The 17,306-nt window shown below is 41.2% G+C and overlaps 1 protein-coding gene across 1 annotated transcript in view; it reads right to left on the bottom strand.

Moving 5' to 3' along the window:
• Positions 1 to 17,306, bottom strand: part of LOC102374206 (coiled-coil and C2 domain-containing protein 2A-like) — a 62,701-nt gene that overhangs the window by 5,619 nt on the left and 39,776 nt on the right. Inside the window, 7 exon segments of the mRNA XM_025195097.1 lie at positions 889 to 1,066; positions 1,657 to 1,715; positions 2,480 to 2,602; positions 5,757 to 5,891; positions 8,411 to 8,524; positions 10,389 to 10,478; positions 14,477 to 14,680. Coding sequence (XP_025050882.1) covers positions 889 to 1,066; positions 1,657 to 1,715; positions 2,480 to 2,602; positions 5,757 to 5,891; positions 8,411 to 8,524; positions 10,389 to 10,478; positions 14,477 to 14,680 — 903 coding nt within the window.

Genomic DNA, 17,306 nt, shown 5'->3' with positions numbered 1-17,306 from the left:
GGCCAAGGTCTGGAATGGGCTCCCAAGGGAGGTGGTGCTCTCCCCTACCCTGGGGGTCTTCAAGAGGAGGTTAGATAGGCATCTAGCTGGGGTCATCTAAACCCAGTGCTCTTTCCTGCCTATGCAGGGGGTCAGACTCGATGATCTATTGAGGTCCCTTCTGACCCTAGCATCTATGAATCTATGAAAATCCTTTTGCAGATCTAGCCACTAAAATTTGTGACCCCGAGCTCTAGAATGATGGAAGGGTCAATTTCTTATTAAATGAGTCATTGCAATAGTGGCCAATTAGGTAGGAGGGAAGGTACAGTACAAAAGCAAAAATAACTATGAATGGATGCAAATAGAGTATGCATTTCCAGTTAACATGCACAAGCACTACCAGAAATCTGCATTGGACCAGGCCATTCTTAAACTGAATGTATATTTTGTCTGGGTATAAACATGGATGGGTGATAAGCAGTTAGGCCAGGTCCTTTCCTCCACTGCAGAGAACACTTAGATACGATGGATCTGAAGTGAGAGGAAAAAAGCAGACTGCAGCATTTATCTCACTTCCTGGTGCTCTACAGAAATTAATTTGCTCTCTGGGGAGAGAGCAAAGGTCCACTGTGGCCCTGGAAGTTTTCTAGAATACCAGGAGCACAGAACTGCCCATATTTTTTTGGCTTTCTTGGTTGGTGTTTTGCTGATTTTTGGAAGCATTAACCACTGGCTACTGTTGACAGTAGATGTTGGCCTTTGATCATTAGCCTGACTGTACAGCTGCTGCTAAGAAGTTCCCCTTTGCTAATTGAAAGCAAACAGCAAGTCGCTGGAGTGTTTCAATCTGACAGTTCATGATCTAGCTTCATTACAGAAGACACATGTATTCATTTAAATAAGTACCCTGTAATCTCCCAGCTGTTTTTGCAGTTCTGCCTGGTGATCATCTTCTATGTCTTTGCCTTGGTTCTGTTCCAAGAGGGGCAGGAAATGACGAAGCGTGGAGGTGCAGTACCTGTTCCAACGAGTGAGGTTCCTGGGCCTCCACTCCATAATTTTCTCTTTTAGTATCTTTTCAATCCTGCAAGAAAAATTCAGCTATTTGTTAAGTGCTGTACGTTAACCACTGCCAGTTCAAGGTAGAATTGTAGCTTCACAATCTAGTACTAGGGATTCTTCCAGAAAACTGACTGCTGCATATTTTTTCAGCTAACTACTCAGGTTGTGGGGAGATGTTAAGGAAAGTAATGAACCCTTCACTGCTCACAGAGAAGTTCAGAGAAGTAATACACACGTAACGGCAGTAAGGTGACGGTGTCCTGGCTTATCAAAGAACTCTCCAAAAGTCATATGCAGGAAAGTGAGTTTTGAGCTTTGCATATGTTTTCCCTCTCCTTATAGCACTTTTATCTTTACCCTATTGTAACAGCAGTCAGATACAAAAGGTTGCAAACAGCTCCTTTAGCTAACACCTGAAAAAAAGCAACCATGAGCACTATAGGGCTCCTAAAGTAACCACAGCTTCCTAATTGCCTTATCAGACTCAGCAGACCTTTGGATCTAGACATGAATATGGGTCATCGAACAGGCTAGATTTTGTTAATGTTCAGTCTTCAGTGTTGATGACACTCGCAGCATTTAATGTCATTATGCAGATGCTTGTAAAGTTACCTGCCCTGTAGTTCTAAAGCAGCAGCTTTGTCTGCCCGCTGGTAAGTTAATTCTTCAGGCTAATAAAAAAAAAACCAAAAAAAGGGACTTAGAATGTGAGGATTTTAATCAGCAATGAAAGCACAGAGCTTTTCTCACAGTTTTACACAAGCGTAGCTTCACTAGAGGTATGCATCCCACCACATATTGAAGGTGGTAAGAAAAAACGAGCTAGCTCAGAAACAACACACGCAATTGGAGCTAAATTGTTGTATGTAAAGGGAGACATCCCTCCGTACAGTTGGCTTCAACCACTGGTGCTTGTACGTCTGATTAAATACAGATAAAGCACTGTTTGTTTACAGAGAGCGTACTGCTACATGCAGACTGGAACTCGATTTTTTCACATTTTAAAGACAAAGTTGACGTCCCTTTCGATTTTGACGTTGCATGGTTTGGATTTTACTTGTGGCTGAGCACAGAGAATGGCACAAATCGTACTTGTCCTCAGATCTCACGTTGGTGTTCTGAGAGTCGTTCATCATCCATTCTACTAAGTAGTACTAATTGGCATTTGTTAGAAATATTGTACTCTAAAGACTTAAATACTGCATTCAGTGTGGTTGGCCTGATGTATTAACAATCACATTGGTAACAAGTTTACCCTTAAATGGTAAGGACTTAAACTTAACTGCATGGGGATTGTCTATAGGAACAGGCATGTAAAATGTGAGAGAGAAAAATCACTCATCATAAGCATCATAACTGCGAATCATTTCACCCCTTAAATACGCATTAAAGTAATTGTTTTGAACTATAAATTAATCTAAAGATACAGGAATACCTGAATGCTCGAGAGGCCAGGATATGGTAAGTGTCTTGAAAAGAAAGGCTTCCATAATTTGGGTTTGCTGATGTCAAAATTTATCCTTACTGGGGAATCATATTGCTGAATATTGAACCAGATCTAAAGGAAAACAACATTGCTGTAAGTATTCTTCCAGTACTTTGGCAGGTAAGCACTGGTGACACGTATAAAGTGTTCCAGTTTTCAAAAAGGGTAATCACTATATTCCAGTGCTACAACAGGAATAAACCGGGTATAAGACAAGAAACTGTCCTGTATATTCAGTTTCACATCTTTTATAGGTCTATATATAGGCTAACATGTTACTATACTACGTGTAATTACAATTTATTGGAGTTGACTTAGGGCTGAAGAGTTGTCATACTGGTTTTCAACATGAGATGAAAGGTGTAATGCTCAGAAATTATATCTGTGATGTTATAAACTCTCTGAAGTCACCATTTTGTTTTTATAATAAAATATTAAAGAGACTTCAGGATGTGCTACACAACACTTTAAAATCAACTTTCTGAAACAATTTAAAAATAATGTAAACATTTTCTGTAGTCTGCTTTTTCTACATACGTCTTTCAGATAACACACTATGGGCATGTCCCCATGAGCAGGAACATGCATGTCCCTGGGCATGCTGCTGCGCACGTGCTCTGGCATGTGGTGATTGTCCCGGGTGGGGTAGGGGAGGCAGGTGCCAGCATGTGGACTAGCCCCAGCAGCCTTACCTGGGGGCCTCCCAGGGCTGCAGCAGCAGAGATCCGTGCACTGGAGCCTGGCTGGCAGCTGGAGCATGGCTCTGACCAGCCAGGCTCTAGTTTTGGGTGGCACACACTGCAGCCATGTGTGCTGCCCTGCTTTTTCTGCCACTTTTTTGATACCAGGACCTTCCGGTATCAACCCCCCCCCCTGCACACACTCACCAGCAGTGCAGCATGTGCAGAACGTACAGTCTGTGCCACTGCAGACAGGTTTGCAGTGCTGCAAACCACACATATGCACTTGTTGGGACATGCCCTATTCGTGCTTTATCATACAGACATACTCCAGCAAACACAGGAGTTGCCTGTTTAGCTCTGGTTACTGTTTTACCAAATCAGAGACCCTGTCTCCAATAGTGTCCAGAATCAGCTAAGTGCAAGAAACCCCATAATGGACAATTATGGAATAGCAGCTAGGATTATTAATCAATCATTATCCGATTTACTTTTGAGAAGCAAAAGAATATATATCTTCTTATTTTTTTCATCCCATTTGACATACATAACTATGGGCGAACTTACGGATATAAAACATTTCATCTTTTTTATCTCAGTGATACATCATGGTAGAATGTTCCATCAAGTACATGCTCTATAAAACAACTATTGCTTTTAAGGTGGTTAGTATCAAAATTTATTGCCCACCCACTTGTTTTTACATTATCAGACAAGAACACCTAAAACCAATGGAATGATTATAGTTTTCAATTCTATTTTTCATTTCACTTCTGGCACAGCCTAATATTTAATTTGGGCTTTTAGCAATGCTTTCACTGAGCTGTTCTGACATCACCCAGCTTTACATGCAGCTGGTATACTAAAAAAAATTTAAAAAAACGAAGTTAATCAAGGCTAGCAAAAAATGCAAGCAACTTCAGAAGGACCTCATAAACTAAGACAAACTTTCGACTGTAGCACATTCTTCTTAGGAACTGTTTAAGCCTGACAGCCTGATGAAGTCTATCACAACCATCTAGTTGGTCCAAAAAGATACCACCCGCCAAACTTCTCTTTGCCAGTATCTAAGAGACACTGTACAACCTCTCACTTCACAGATACTTACTCTGCCACTTCTGACAGACTATGTCAAGCAATTATAACAAAATCCTTCAAAGCAAATATAACAAAATCATGTCAATCTGCTTTCCTTTAACCATTAATTCATTAAATGTGTCTAAAAATATTCTTGTGGAGTATGAAGCATAATTTTGCTTTACAGGGTCATGTTAGTTTGTGCCTATCATATTTGCACTCTTCCTGCAGCTTTATCTTTTTAGTTATGACTTAAACAGTTTACCTCATACTGAATTAAGGTGTCTGCAATTCCCAGAATAACCTATATCTTTTTAAGATGAGTACCTCACCTACAGCTGTCCAGTACCCTAGTGCATTATTTTAATGTGCATCTTTCTGTTGGTGACTCAGAAATTAAATTTCCTAAGAACTGTCAGCTGTACCTATGGTAACTTGTCGCTCTACATTTTTTCAGTTTGCTTCAGTGTCTCCTCTTTTAACACCTCTATTTTGGGCACCTTCTTAGCCTGAAAATCCAGCATTAGTTATTTTCCCCAACATATTCTACAATGAAGATCAACCCAAAGAAAGATTTTTTTTTTTTTAAATATTCTCAAGAATATCTTAGTTGCCAGTGACAGAGAAGGGAAGTTGTTCAGTCACAACAGCTGTTACTTAAGCTACGGCATGGAACATTTTCTTAAATCGGACATATGTATTAAAAACAAGCCTTGATATTTTAAAGCAACTGTAACTGGCTTCAGTATACACACAGCCATATAAACCTAGGGAACTATAGCAAATATGTTCTGGTTCAGATGACAGTACATTAGTTAACGTTTCCACAGTCCAACAAAGGGTGGTAAGCCTCTTTAGGGTTTATAAAATTGATGTGTATATACTTGCTTCAAAACACACCCAGTAACATGTATTTAAAACATTGATGACCTTTTTTTAAAAATGGTGCAGGTGACCTATTGAAGAATCACTTGTAGTTGGAGATCCACAGTATGACTATCACTAGAAATAATGCTTACAAAGACCAATATTGGACCACAGTGTTATTTAGTTTTCATGCATAATTTGGAAAACTGAATCCACAAAGGTTATACCACACACAATGTAGACTGTTGCCTTTATTTATAAATCCTGGTTTAGTTACTCTCAAAAAAATGTTGGGTCAAATCCTTAGGTTATGCAAATGGACCAAGGTCTGATGAAATTGAGAGAGCCACACCTTTTACATTAGCTGGTTGTGGTGCTCTAGTTCCAACATTTTTTTTGAACTCTGGTAAAAGTCTGTCTTACAGCAGGTAAGGGCAATGTTTAACTATTAAATTAGCCAGATCCTAATTAAAATGGCACAGTCATTGTTTGATGATCTATTTCCCTATTTAATATAAAGCATGTTAGCACTGATCCACCATAAGGCAAACAAAGAGATGACAAAAAAGCCCCATATTTAAGAAAATATGGAAAATACTTACATTATCAGAGCTAATCAAGCAGCCCACATTTTGAAGTGGACAGAAAGTATCAAATTGTCCATAAAAACGTCCAGTACTAGGATTCCATATCACATACTGATTTTGTTCCCAAGTAAGTACATATGTGGTTGGTCCCTATGAGGGAAAAGGATAACAAACCTTTTAAAAGCTGGTTTGCAAGGATAACAGATATTGCATTTTATGCAGTACCACATTATTTTTTTGTTACTGAAGTCGCAACACTTTTTCTCCAGCTGGTTGAATATAGTTTGCTTCAAATAAACTGATTGCAATTCCACCATCTTAACTGGCATTCAAGTAACTATGCATCTCAAGTTTAAAGTTGTGTGTAGCTTTCTTCTGGCTTACATTAGAACCACATAGGTAGTATACAGCATCAGCACGGCTGAAACATTTCGTCATTCTCAAATGTAGTCAGATTGAAACCACAAGGAGATTGTAATTTTCCATTTACCCACAGAATAAAAATACATATGTTTCCACACTGCCCAGCCAGCATGCCTGTCACAGATACTAGGGTTGAGAGTCTAGTCTCCATATATGCTTGAGTCCCTGGCCTTCTTTCCCAGGCTACCAGCAAGAGTCTTACTGGTTTCTTCAGAAAATGGTGAAGAATTTCAGTGCGAATTTCACTTTCAGTGAGGAATGATTTTTGGCCACTACAGTGTAGACCAGGTTTGAAAGAGTTTGCTATAATATACAATGAGGCTCAAACTAAGTTTTCTCTATATACTGAATTATAAAACTAAACTTTTAGGGAAGCTTAAGTACTTGGCTATAGTAAACTACCAAAGCAACATTGGCATTAATTTTAACACTATGAAGTCTTGCTAATGATCTGTTTTACAGAGAGAACTGTAGGTAAGAATCAATATGTGTATTTGTATAATAATGTTTTTTTGAAAACCCTGCATGCAAAAAGGTTTTCTTGATTATTATTTGATTTATGAATACAAGTTAAGAAGACCAATCTACTACAGCTCAAATAGTTATTGATCAGGACTATAATAAACCATAATCAATAAAACAGCTAGTCTTCATTTCTTACAAGCGGTAACATTCTTATGAAGCAAGCTCAGGAAATAACTGCACACAATCTTTTCTACAGCTAACCCATTTGCAACACAATCTTACAAAATTATCTCATTCACATGTATTTAACTCAAAAACAGAAGCATCTAAAATACTATAACAACAGGATTACAAATCCCCTTTACTGGTAGCTGTCTGGCATTCTTAAAACGGGAAGAATAAAGATTGCTAAATTTACCATTCTTATGATTCAATAAAGCAGCAGAAAGCCCTTACTAGACAATTTTCATGACAGGTGACTAAGCAAAAGGTTATAAAAGGTCCAACTGGCCCACCAGGCATGATTAACAAAGCACTACAGGAATCTGGCTAACACTATAAAAGCCTTATAAGCATCCAAGCTAGAATAAATATCTGCATAATACCATGCATTCACCAACAGTCCCCAGGAAAAATTACTTAGCAGGACAACAGCCCGCTGTCTGACAAACATCTGGCAGGTGTATTCTTCCTTGCAGCCTTGCTGAAACTGCACGTGTCCAAGGTAAGATACAGAGACTTGTTTGCAATACCTTTTTAGCTCTAAGGCTGCCTGCCCTTTCCTACCTGTCCTGTTGGAACCAAACAAACTAACAGCCAGCAAGGATGTAGATAGTAACATCAATAGAGCAAGGTGGCTGGACTGTGCTGGCCTCGCAGACACCAGGTATGCCTCTGAACAAAAACCTGCGTCCCCAGGCACACATGCCTAGACAGCCACCCTAGACAACCCACTTCTGTTCCAGCACCCATTTCTCTCTTCCAAACCCCAACAACAACCCAACGTATGCAGTCAACTGCTTATGTGCTCTTCCACCTTTCCCCAAACCCAAGGACCTTATCTGGACTTTTGGGTATCTGGAAGTTTGTGAAATAAAACTTCCTTCTGGTGCCATGGGGCTAAATCTCCATCAGGTTTTGACCAGATTAACTGGATTTTGAACATCTGATCCCGGTGCTATTAAAGGAGGGAAAATATGGCCAGATTTCACAAAACCCAGTTGTGTAACTGCTCAAGAATGCTGAGGGGACAACTGTTTTGCAACAGCTGAACTTGAGGGCATTGTGCTATAGCTATGGAAAGTACAGCCATGGATGTTGAAGCCTTTCAGAAAATTTGGTGGTAGCAGTCACTCAGGAATCTGCCAAAGTCTATGGGGACAAATTGCTCCCTACTGGTGAAGGAATTTAAATGTGTTACACTGCCCACTGCCTTTTTCTTGGCAGTCATTTACACTAGTACAAAATAAATGTTAGAGGAGGGTTTACATATGCCAGACAGCGGTGAAGCAGGATTACACTTACCACCACTCTAACTTTAAATGCACGTCTATTATTTCCACACATAAATAACCTTCTACCTTATTTTTCTTTCAGTTATCAGATAATGGCTCCAGTGGCACCAGTTTTTAGAGTCCTATGATCACTACTTTAAAAATCATGCCTTCAAGAGAAAAACCTTACTCATTGCTTGGAACTTCATCATTTTTGCTGGTGCATGCTATATTTTCATAGGCATTTGGAGATGATAGACATGTTCAAATCAGATGAAAATCTCTTACCTCAGGGATAGCATTTCCAATTATAAGCCAGGCTTTTTTGCCTATACCAAGAAAATAATTGCATAAGAGCACAGCATGTTCTTCCTCATCACCAGCCAAAAGATCAAGGAATTGCTGATTGAGAAACAAAAGTTACATTTACAAATAAGTATCAGTACAGCTCCCAACCAAAGTCATTTAAAAGTCCTTCCTAATACTGTGCACGCAACCTGCAACTATCAGGTCCTTACTGCATATTATGCAGTAGTTCAGGGGTGGGAAAAGTGGCAGATATGGCTGGCAGCCGGACTCCATTTCCAGCAGCTCCTGCCTGCATGGCTGAGGCTGGTCTCCATAGAAGCCCCAGCCACTGTCCTGTGATAGTGCAAAGCTGTGGTGGCCATGGAGACCAGCCCCAGCCGCACTGGCAGGGCAGGACAGGGCAGGGCAGTGCACGGGCTGCTCCGGAGCTGCTGGGATCTTGTGGTGGGGCAGCTTGGTCTGGGGCCAGGGCAGAGCTGCGATCTGCTGCCTGCCTGGTCCAGGCAGTGGATCACGGCTCTGCCCTGGTTTGGGACCACACTATCACTGCTGCAGGGAGCTAGGGCAGAGCCATTTAGATAGGAAATTTTAATCACAAAAGTCAACTTCTACCTTCTGAGTCTGCAGTACAGATTTCTGACAAAATCTTCTGGGCTACTCTGGTTAATACATGATGGATATTCACTCTGGCTAGTACATGATGTATTGGTATTCCACTACCTTCCAGCTCTCTATTTACATGCGTTTTTAATGACGAACGTACAATGGAGGTAAGGCTTGGTTTAAAAAAAAAAAAGGGGGGGGGAGCTTTTGTCTAAAACTCTTTATCCGATATTATAGTCTGAAAAGGTGACATTTGAGTGTAAATTAATCTGGCTTTAAGGCTTGCAGTGCTCCACTTGTACAGCTAGTAGGAAGTGGTCTGTGTAAATTTAATAGTTAAATCCATATACAAAGACAGCATTCAGGCAAATCATACAAAAAGAACGTTTCCTTGATAATTCCTTGCCCATAAAATTATAAATGGATTAGAATAAGCAAACCATTTTCAGTTGGGGCAGAGCTAAATTTGCTCCAACACTTTTCATGCTATTTATTTCAAATGATAAAAGCATTTCTCACTATGAATAAACTGTGAACTGTAATTAAAGATTAAAATACATTTTAATACCAATCAGGTTTTCAAACATTTCATATTTCAGATTTACAAAACTTCTTTATACTGTTCCCATTGTAGGGTTCGGCAAAATACATGGATTTTACTTAACTTTTTAAACATTATGAATTTCATTTAAAATGGCACAAGGAATTAATCTTTAATTTGTGGGAAACAGAAGAACGTTTACTGCTAATATTAGGACGGAATGGGAAGGAAGGCAGTCAATTACAGCCTGGCATCATAAGTGTCAGGTTCACCTAATTTGTTCCCAGTACATTGTTTTACTGACAGTGGATTAAGTAACATTGTTTTTAAGTCTCATACACAGCAGTAGGAAAAAAAAATGTTCTATCATTTTACCTCCTGGCAAAACATCAGAGCCTGGTTAAGTCTGATAGTGCAGCTGACATGCAAGCCGTGTCCTCCATGTTCATAAGGAAACTATATTGACTCAGTGCAGTTATATGGAAAACATACCAGATGTTATCTAAATTTTATTTTCTCTCTTATTTTCTTTCCTTTACTGAGCATCTTAATTTTTGTGTAATGGAAAATGAGGAACATCTTACAGTGATCAGAGGTCCAATATGTTGCAGGCTACTGGACTAGAACCATTTGGTCAACTTGTACAAATTATTTCAGGATGATTTTTTTTCAAACGTTGGCCTATGGTTCAGTAATGACAAAGATATTTTTCATTTTTTGAAGCAACTGGCAATACTGAAAGGGTCAATGTCAATTACAAAGAAAACTAAGCCTCAGAATAAAGAGGAACAAAAACTTCTGCCCTTTACTTACATCTGATGTGCTCCATAAGTCACAGATTCCAGCAAACGATACGCTATCTGGCAAGACAGGAATCAAAGCAACGTATCGAGCCACCAACTCCTGCAAACAAAGTAGCGTCATTCTTTTTGCTAATTAATCAGTAGTATTAGCAGCATATTGCTTCTGCCACAGAAGTCAATGGGAAAACACTAACTTCACAGAGCAGCAGCTAGCATGTTTCTGTGGGTTTATGAATAAGCCTGATTTGATTCTTGGCTTCTGAGGGTCGATGAAGTCCACAGATGTTTTGTATAGTTTTCTGCATCTTTAGTACATTTAACTGAACCTAATATTTTTAGTAACTAGCCAATGAGCGTTTATACTGTAACTTAAAGGGATATACTGATAATAATTCTTCTGAGTCATGAAATATTCATAATTACACAGATCTCTAAGAATGCCTCTCATTTGGCTCGTTGTTGTAGTCCTGTTTTGCCATGTATTTGAATGGTTGCTCTTACATACATAAACATTTTCAAACTCCATTTCAAAATGTCAGATTCCATTATTTCAGTTTTGGCTGCACTTCACTTCTGAGATCTTGTCTATGTCCACAGTGGGAAACTGATGTCTTTATACATTAGCTAACTGCGCATCTTTTTTTGTAGCAAAGAAAAAGTCTTTGATGCATGCCATGTGTTGTGACAGAGCAAAAAAGATCATTATTTGCCTGCATGTAAGCATAGCAGTAGATTTTGAAATACAGGATACTACATTTTCAAACTCAAAACCCCCTCATAAGGCACTTGGGCTAGATCCAAACTCTCCTTATATGCATCCCCACTTATCTCAGCTCTTAAAATTAAAGTGCACTATTCCAGAAGAAAGAAAACTGACAGGGTTAAGCATGTAGGAGCCCCTATACACAATGTAGAGAGCTAGTGATCTAGAGTGCCTAGATGCTTGGCAGTGAGGCACCAGCAGTAAGCCAATAGGAAGAGCCAAGCATAGGGCTGCATCTTATGGCTCATGACTTAGGGCTGCACACCAGGATTTTCTACCAAAGTACCTAGCACAGAAGCACCTAACCTCAGGGACGGGCAATTATTTTGGGCAGAGGGCCACTTACTGAGTTTTGGCAAGCCATCAAGGGCTGCATGACAGGCAGCTCAGGGCACATTAATATTAATTTTCTAAATTTTTTAGGGGCCCTGTGAGCCAGATAGAATGGCCTGGCAGGCTGCATCCAGCCCCCGGGCTGCATGTTGCCCACCCCTGACCTAACTCATACCAGTATCAAGAGCCAGTTAATTGTAAATTTAATTTCCTTATAGTGTGATCACTCTCATAGCAGCCAACGGCCACTATAGTTCCCAGCTTTAGTATTTCATGCTTACTCAAGATGACCTGAATTTAAGATGACTGCCCAATAATTAGATTCTATACATGGAAAATTGATACATTTGTTTTCATTTTCCATGTATTGAATCTAGTCACTCTGGGATCATTTTTAGTTTATCCCTCCCATCTCTGCAGTGGGGCTGGCAGTAGGGAGGCAGGTGATGGGGAGGTCAAGCAGCCTTTTCCCTTGCCCCCTTCCTCACAGTCTCTGCTCCCCGCTCCCCCCAGCCTCTGCTCCTTGCTTCATTCCAGCACCTGCTCTCCCCCTTCCCCCCAGCTCGGCTCCCCACTTCCCTCCTAGCCCAGGGTGGGCAAAATGCAGCCTGCGGGCTGAATGCGGCCCACCAGGCCATTCTAGCTGTCCCGCAGAGCCCCTAAAAAATTTAGAAAATTAATATTTGTCTGCCCCTGGATGCCTGTCATGTGGCCCTCAATGGCTTGCCAAAACTCAGTAAATGGCCCTCCGCCCAAAATAATTGCCCACCTCTGTCCTAGCCTCTGCTCCCCCAGTTCCCCCACAACCCCAGATAGGGGCTGGAGTCTGAGCCACAGTAGCGGCTCCTCCCACCAAACATTGCACATAACTCTTAAGACAGGGGTGGGCAAAATGGTGAATCCAGCTGGCAGCTGGACTCCATTTCCCAGAAGCCCCTGCTCATATGGCTGTGATAGTGCAAGGGTGGAGTTGCCATGGAGACCAGCTCCAGCTGTGCTGGCAGGGTGCAGTGCAGGACAGGACAGGGAGCTTCTCCGGAGCCATTGGGATCTTGCAACATGGGCAGCTTGGTCCAGCTGAGATCGGCCACCTGCACGCTTTGGGCAGGGGTGCCCAGGCAGTGGATCATGGCTCTGTACCTTTCAGGACCAGGCGGTCACCACTCAAGGAGCCGGGGCAAAGCCATGATCCGCTGTCTGCGCGCCCCTGCCAGGAGGTGCAGGCGACCAAGCTGTCCCCGCTGCAAGACCCCAGCAGCTCTGGAGAAGCTCTCTGCCCTGCCCTGCCCTGCGCCCTGTCAGCGCAGCTGGGGCCAGTCTCCATGGCAACCCCAGGCTTGTGCTATTACAGTGCAACAGCTGGGGTCTCCAAGGAGACTGGCTCCAGCCATGTGGGCAGCGGCTGCTAGGAAATGGAGTTCACTGCCGGCTGGATCCAGCTCATGGGCTGGACTCTGCCTGCTTCTGCTCTAAGATGAGGGGCTTGTTTCCCCAAGTTAAATGGGGGAAAAACAACCTCACCTTAGAATTGAATATATACAGTAATTGTGAATTCACAGATTCATAGATGCGAAGGTTGGGAGGGACCTCAAATATATCATCGAGTCCGACCCCCTGCCTAGGCAGGAAAGAGCGCTGGGGGCAGATGACTCCAGCTAGGTGCTTGTCCAGTCTGCTCTTGAAGATGCCTATCCAGCCTTCTCTTAAAGACCCCCAAGGTAGGGGAGAGCACCATCTCCCTTGGAAACCCATTCCACATTTTGGCCACCCTTACCGTGAAGAAGTTTTTCCTGATATCTAGCCTAAATCTGCTCTGTCAGTCAGTGACCATTGTTCCTCGTTACCCCAAGACGCACCCTGGTGAAGAGAGCATCTCTGATCCCTTGCTGTGCCCCACTAATGAATTTGTAGGCAGCCACAAGATCACCTCTCAGGCTTCTCTTGTGGAGACTGAAGAAGTTCAGATCCCTTAGTTTCTCCTCATAAGGCTTGGCCTGTAAACCCTTAACCATATGAGTGGCCCTCCTCTGGACCCTCTCCAGGTTATCCATATCTTTCTTAAAGTATGGCGCCCAAAACTTGACTCAATACTCCAACTGCGGTCTGACCAATGCCGCACAGAGGGGAAGTATCACCTCCTTGGTTCTGTTCGTCATGCATCTGCTGATGCATGATAAAGTGCGGTTAGCTTTGCTGATGATTTCGTCACACTGCCGACTCATGTTCATCTTGGAGTCCACTATGACTCCGAGATCCCTTTCCACTTTTGTGCTGCTGAGAGGGTCACTTCCTAGCCAGTAGTTGTGCTCATTACACACTTGCCCAGAAAGTTGGAGACATGAGTTCTAGGCCCTCCTCACCCTCCCACCCACCTCATCCACTTCCCAGGAGTGTCCTAACCCTCAGGCTAGAAAGTTCTATAAGTGGGAGTATTCCCCACCCCACCCTGCCCCCTTCAGTGAAGGTGAGCCAGCAGGCAGCTAAGAATGCAAGTCAAGGACTAGAAGATAAACAAGCAAGAAGGAGCCTTATGACACAGGAATCCTGGGTCCACTCCCAGCTCTCTCAAGCCTACTCAAGCATTTTATCTAAAAACTGACTGATGCAAAACACACAAGCAGTCTCAGGGGCCAAGGACTTGAGCTGTTTGTAGTATCACCTAACAGCATGTTGTAGAACGTGCTTTATTATTCTCTCTCTATCCTATTTGTTTCTCTTCCCCTCCCCTTTTTTATCTTTTATGTACTCTTATAGAAAATTTGCCTGCAAGCAGTACGTCATATTTTTAAATAAATTTTGTTTTGTCCTTTCTAACAAGTACTGCTCACTATCACCACGAATGCATTTGTTTCTATTGTAGCATCATTTCTTTACTTTTCCCCTCTCCTTTCCAATGCAGCCAAATATTTTTTTGTACAAATATATGTATACTTTTATATAGACAGGAATTCTTAAATTTATACCGCATGAACTGCATCATTGTTTCTAAATCAAATACTTACTGCTGTTGCCTGAGCATTATTAGGGTGTGCACTGAGGAGCTCCTGTGGTGGATTCAGATGTTTGATGTATCTGGTAATAAAGACTGTTTTCCCATTGATGTCAATAACAGTTGTCAGGCACCGGCGACTTGGAAATTTCAGTGCACATTCAGCTTGATACTTTTCTGCTGCTCGGAGCAATTTCTCATCTTCCTGGGAATCAAACTTCAAAGGATATTACAAGATATATCAAAATACAGCTATGCACAGAGCTTGGACTTAATTCTTCACTCCTTTGCACTTTATGCAGTGGATGTACAATTTTGTTCTGGTAGCATTTCAGCTTTCTCCAGGTGTATATTTACAAACGTTTTAAAGGTGCAGAGAAACAGGTCTTCTGCATTTGCTTCTCTGCACTCCACACACACACGCACACTGTATAGATTGCACAGTCTTTCCTCACGTATTGAAAATTAAGTGAAAATTTTGTTTGAATAAGGCAAGAATGGCTGTATAGTCATTCAGTTAGAGTAATTATAATCAGACACCAAAAGGTACTGATTTTTTATTACATTTGCACAATAACAACTGAATTAGAATACCAATCAGGCTAAATCTTTGTTTAAGATGCACAACTCCTGTTAGCTTTCATGGAAGTCACGTGACTAAAACCCTGTGCAACGTTAAAAATTATATACAGATGGCCTTATGACAGTTAGAAAAGTAAAAGTCACTACAAGGCAGGCTTGCATTAAGATTAGGTGGGGTTTCAAAAACAACACCACGGGAACTTAAGAGCACGCATCCAACTAAGAGACAATGGGACGCAATGCTATTTTATTTGGAACAGATTTTAAAGACGTTTTGAAATGCATGTCAAGTACATTTATATCAACTTTAAAAGGCCGCTTTACAATGCCAAAGTGGTGCAAAACAGTCTGAGTGTTACTTAGAATTTGGGCCTACACTCAAAATACTGTATAACCCCTTCATTGTGTTATCTTGGTGCCCAGACTAACCAGAGCTGTGATTTCCATGCATTTCTCAGGTAGAACCTCTTCACCAACTCAAAAGCTATACCTTACAGAGTTTCTTCTCAATCAAAAACGGTGGGCAAAATATGGAATTTGTGTAGTGGTCCTTGTGGCACCAAATTATTAATGAAAAATGAGTATTTTCTTGCAAAATATCATTGATTAAACAACCCATCTAAAGAACCTATCTGTCAGTAAAGGAATTTGCATGCTACATCCAATACACGAATGATCAAGCACAGATGGAGACTCACTGGGAAAAGCTGGTTAGCTGGACCAAAAACAAAATGATCCTAAATAGTAAAGAGCAGTACCTGTTGATTAACGTAAATATCAATATGCATATTGTACCTTCTTGAGCATTTCATTCATCTACACAGAGATTCACGAGGGACAGCCAGAAAAAGAAAAATAAATAAGAGAAGAAAATGGCAGTAAAATTAAGAAAGGTAATTATTATAGATTAAGAGGCTAAATATATTTCAAGCGTCTTCCTTACAGCAAGAAATAATAAGGCAAAATATTCAATGACTTTTTTGTGTCTGATTTAACATGTTCTATAATAAAGTTAAAAAAAAAAATCTCACAGGGATTGCTTACATCCCAAGTTACATACCGAGGCTGCACTTTTATGTAACCACTGCTGAGAATGGAAAAAATGTGTTATCACCACACAAACTTTGCACTAAAGCAATTTCCTTTCTTTTATAAAATGTAGGTTGATGTTTGGTAAATGCATGTGGTGCTCAAGACAGAGTTGCTGGTGACTCATAATCCTTGAGACTGAGGTCTTTCACTGATCCACAACACAGGAAAAAGGACAGTGGTTTCTGGTACATGTGTTTCCCTTTACTACCACACTGAAAGGCCTCCACTGTGACCTGGAAAGATTTAGAGTCTGCCTATACACATGCTGGTTCACATTCTAATTAAAATTAGAACACTCAAGCATGGCCTCATCGTTACATATACAAGGCCCCCACATGTTTAAAAATGGCTGCTGGAGTGCTTTATCTAAACCTCGTCAAATCAGGTTTAGATAAAGCATCCTGCAACCATTTTTAAACCCACAAGAGCTTAATATATGTGATAGTGAGGTATTTTAATTAGAGTGGTTCTCCAGGACGTGCTCTAATTAAAACACCACCCCCCTCCTCGACTTCTGAGCACATGTATAGGCACCCCCAGAGACTAGTTCAAGATTTGACCTTTCTATCTTTGCCCTCTGTGCTGAAATCAACAGCACAGACAGTTGATGCAGCTGTGAAATACAGGTATGTGTCCATGAAGAACTAAGTTTCACTACTTTTATATAGGTCACCAAATAGCCATTCACTGGTAGTGACTTCTTTCAATGAAGATCTAAGCTGTATTTGAAACAATAACACACCATTGAAAGGTTACATGTATTGATCTAGTGCACACTGAACTCAACGGACACTGGATTAAGCCTTACATTCTCTTTGAAATGTGCTGAGCCATCCAATTAGCTACACACAGGTTGCTTACAGATTAATAAAACAAAACAAACCACACCACAAAAGGTGTTTTACTTTAACCTCAGCGCACCCCAGCACTGAGCCCAGCACATGCCCAGAAGAGGCAACACATTAGTTTGACTTGGCTCACCCAACAACTGTATAGATCAGGCACTTCAGAGGGGCTTTTTTAGCACTCTTATCTAATAGCTAATTGAATCAGCTTTAGATATATGTGCCAAAAAGCCCTGCTGAAGCACATGATCTACACAGATGCTGCAGAGCCAGGTCAAACAAATGTGCTGCTTCTTCCAGTAAAACAGGTTTGGTTTTTGGGTT

This window comes from Alligator sinensis, unplaced genomic scaffold, assembly GCF_000455745.1.
Source record: "Alligator sinensis unplaced genomic scaffold, ASM45574v1 scaffold1696_1, whole genome shotgun sequence".
NCBI lineage: Eukaryota > Metazoa > Chordata > Crocodylia > Alligatoridae > Alligator > Alligator sinensis.
The sequence above is the reverse complement of the archived record's forward strand: the minus strand, read 5'-3'. Positions and strand labels throughout refer to the sequence as shown.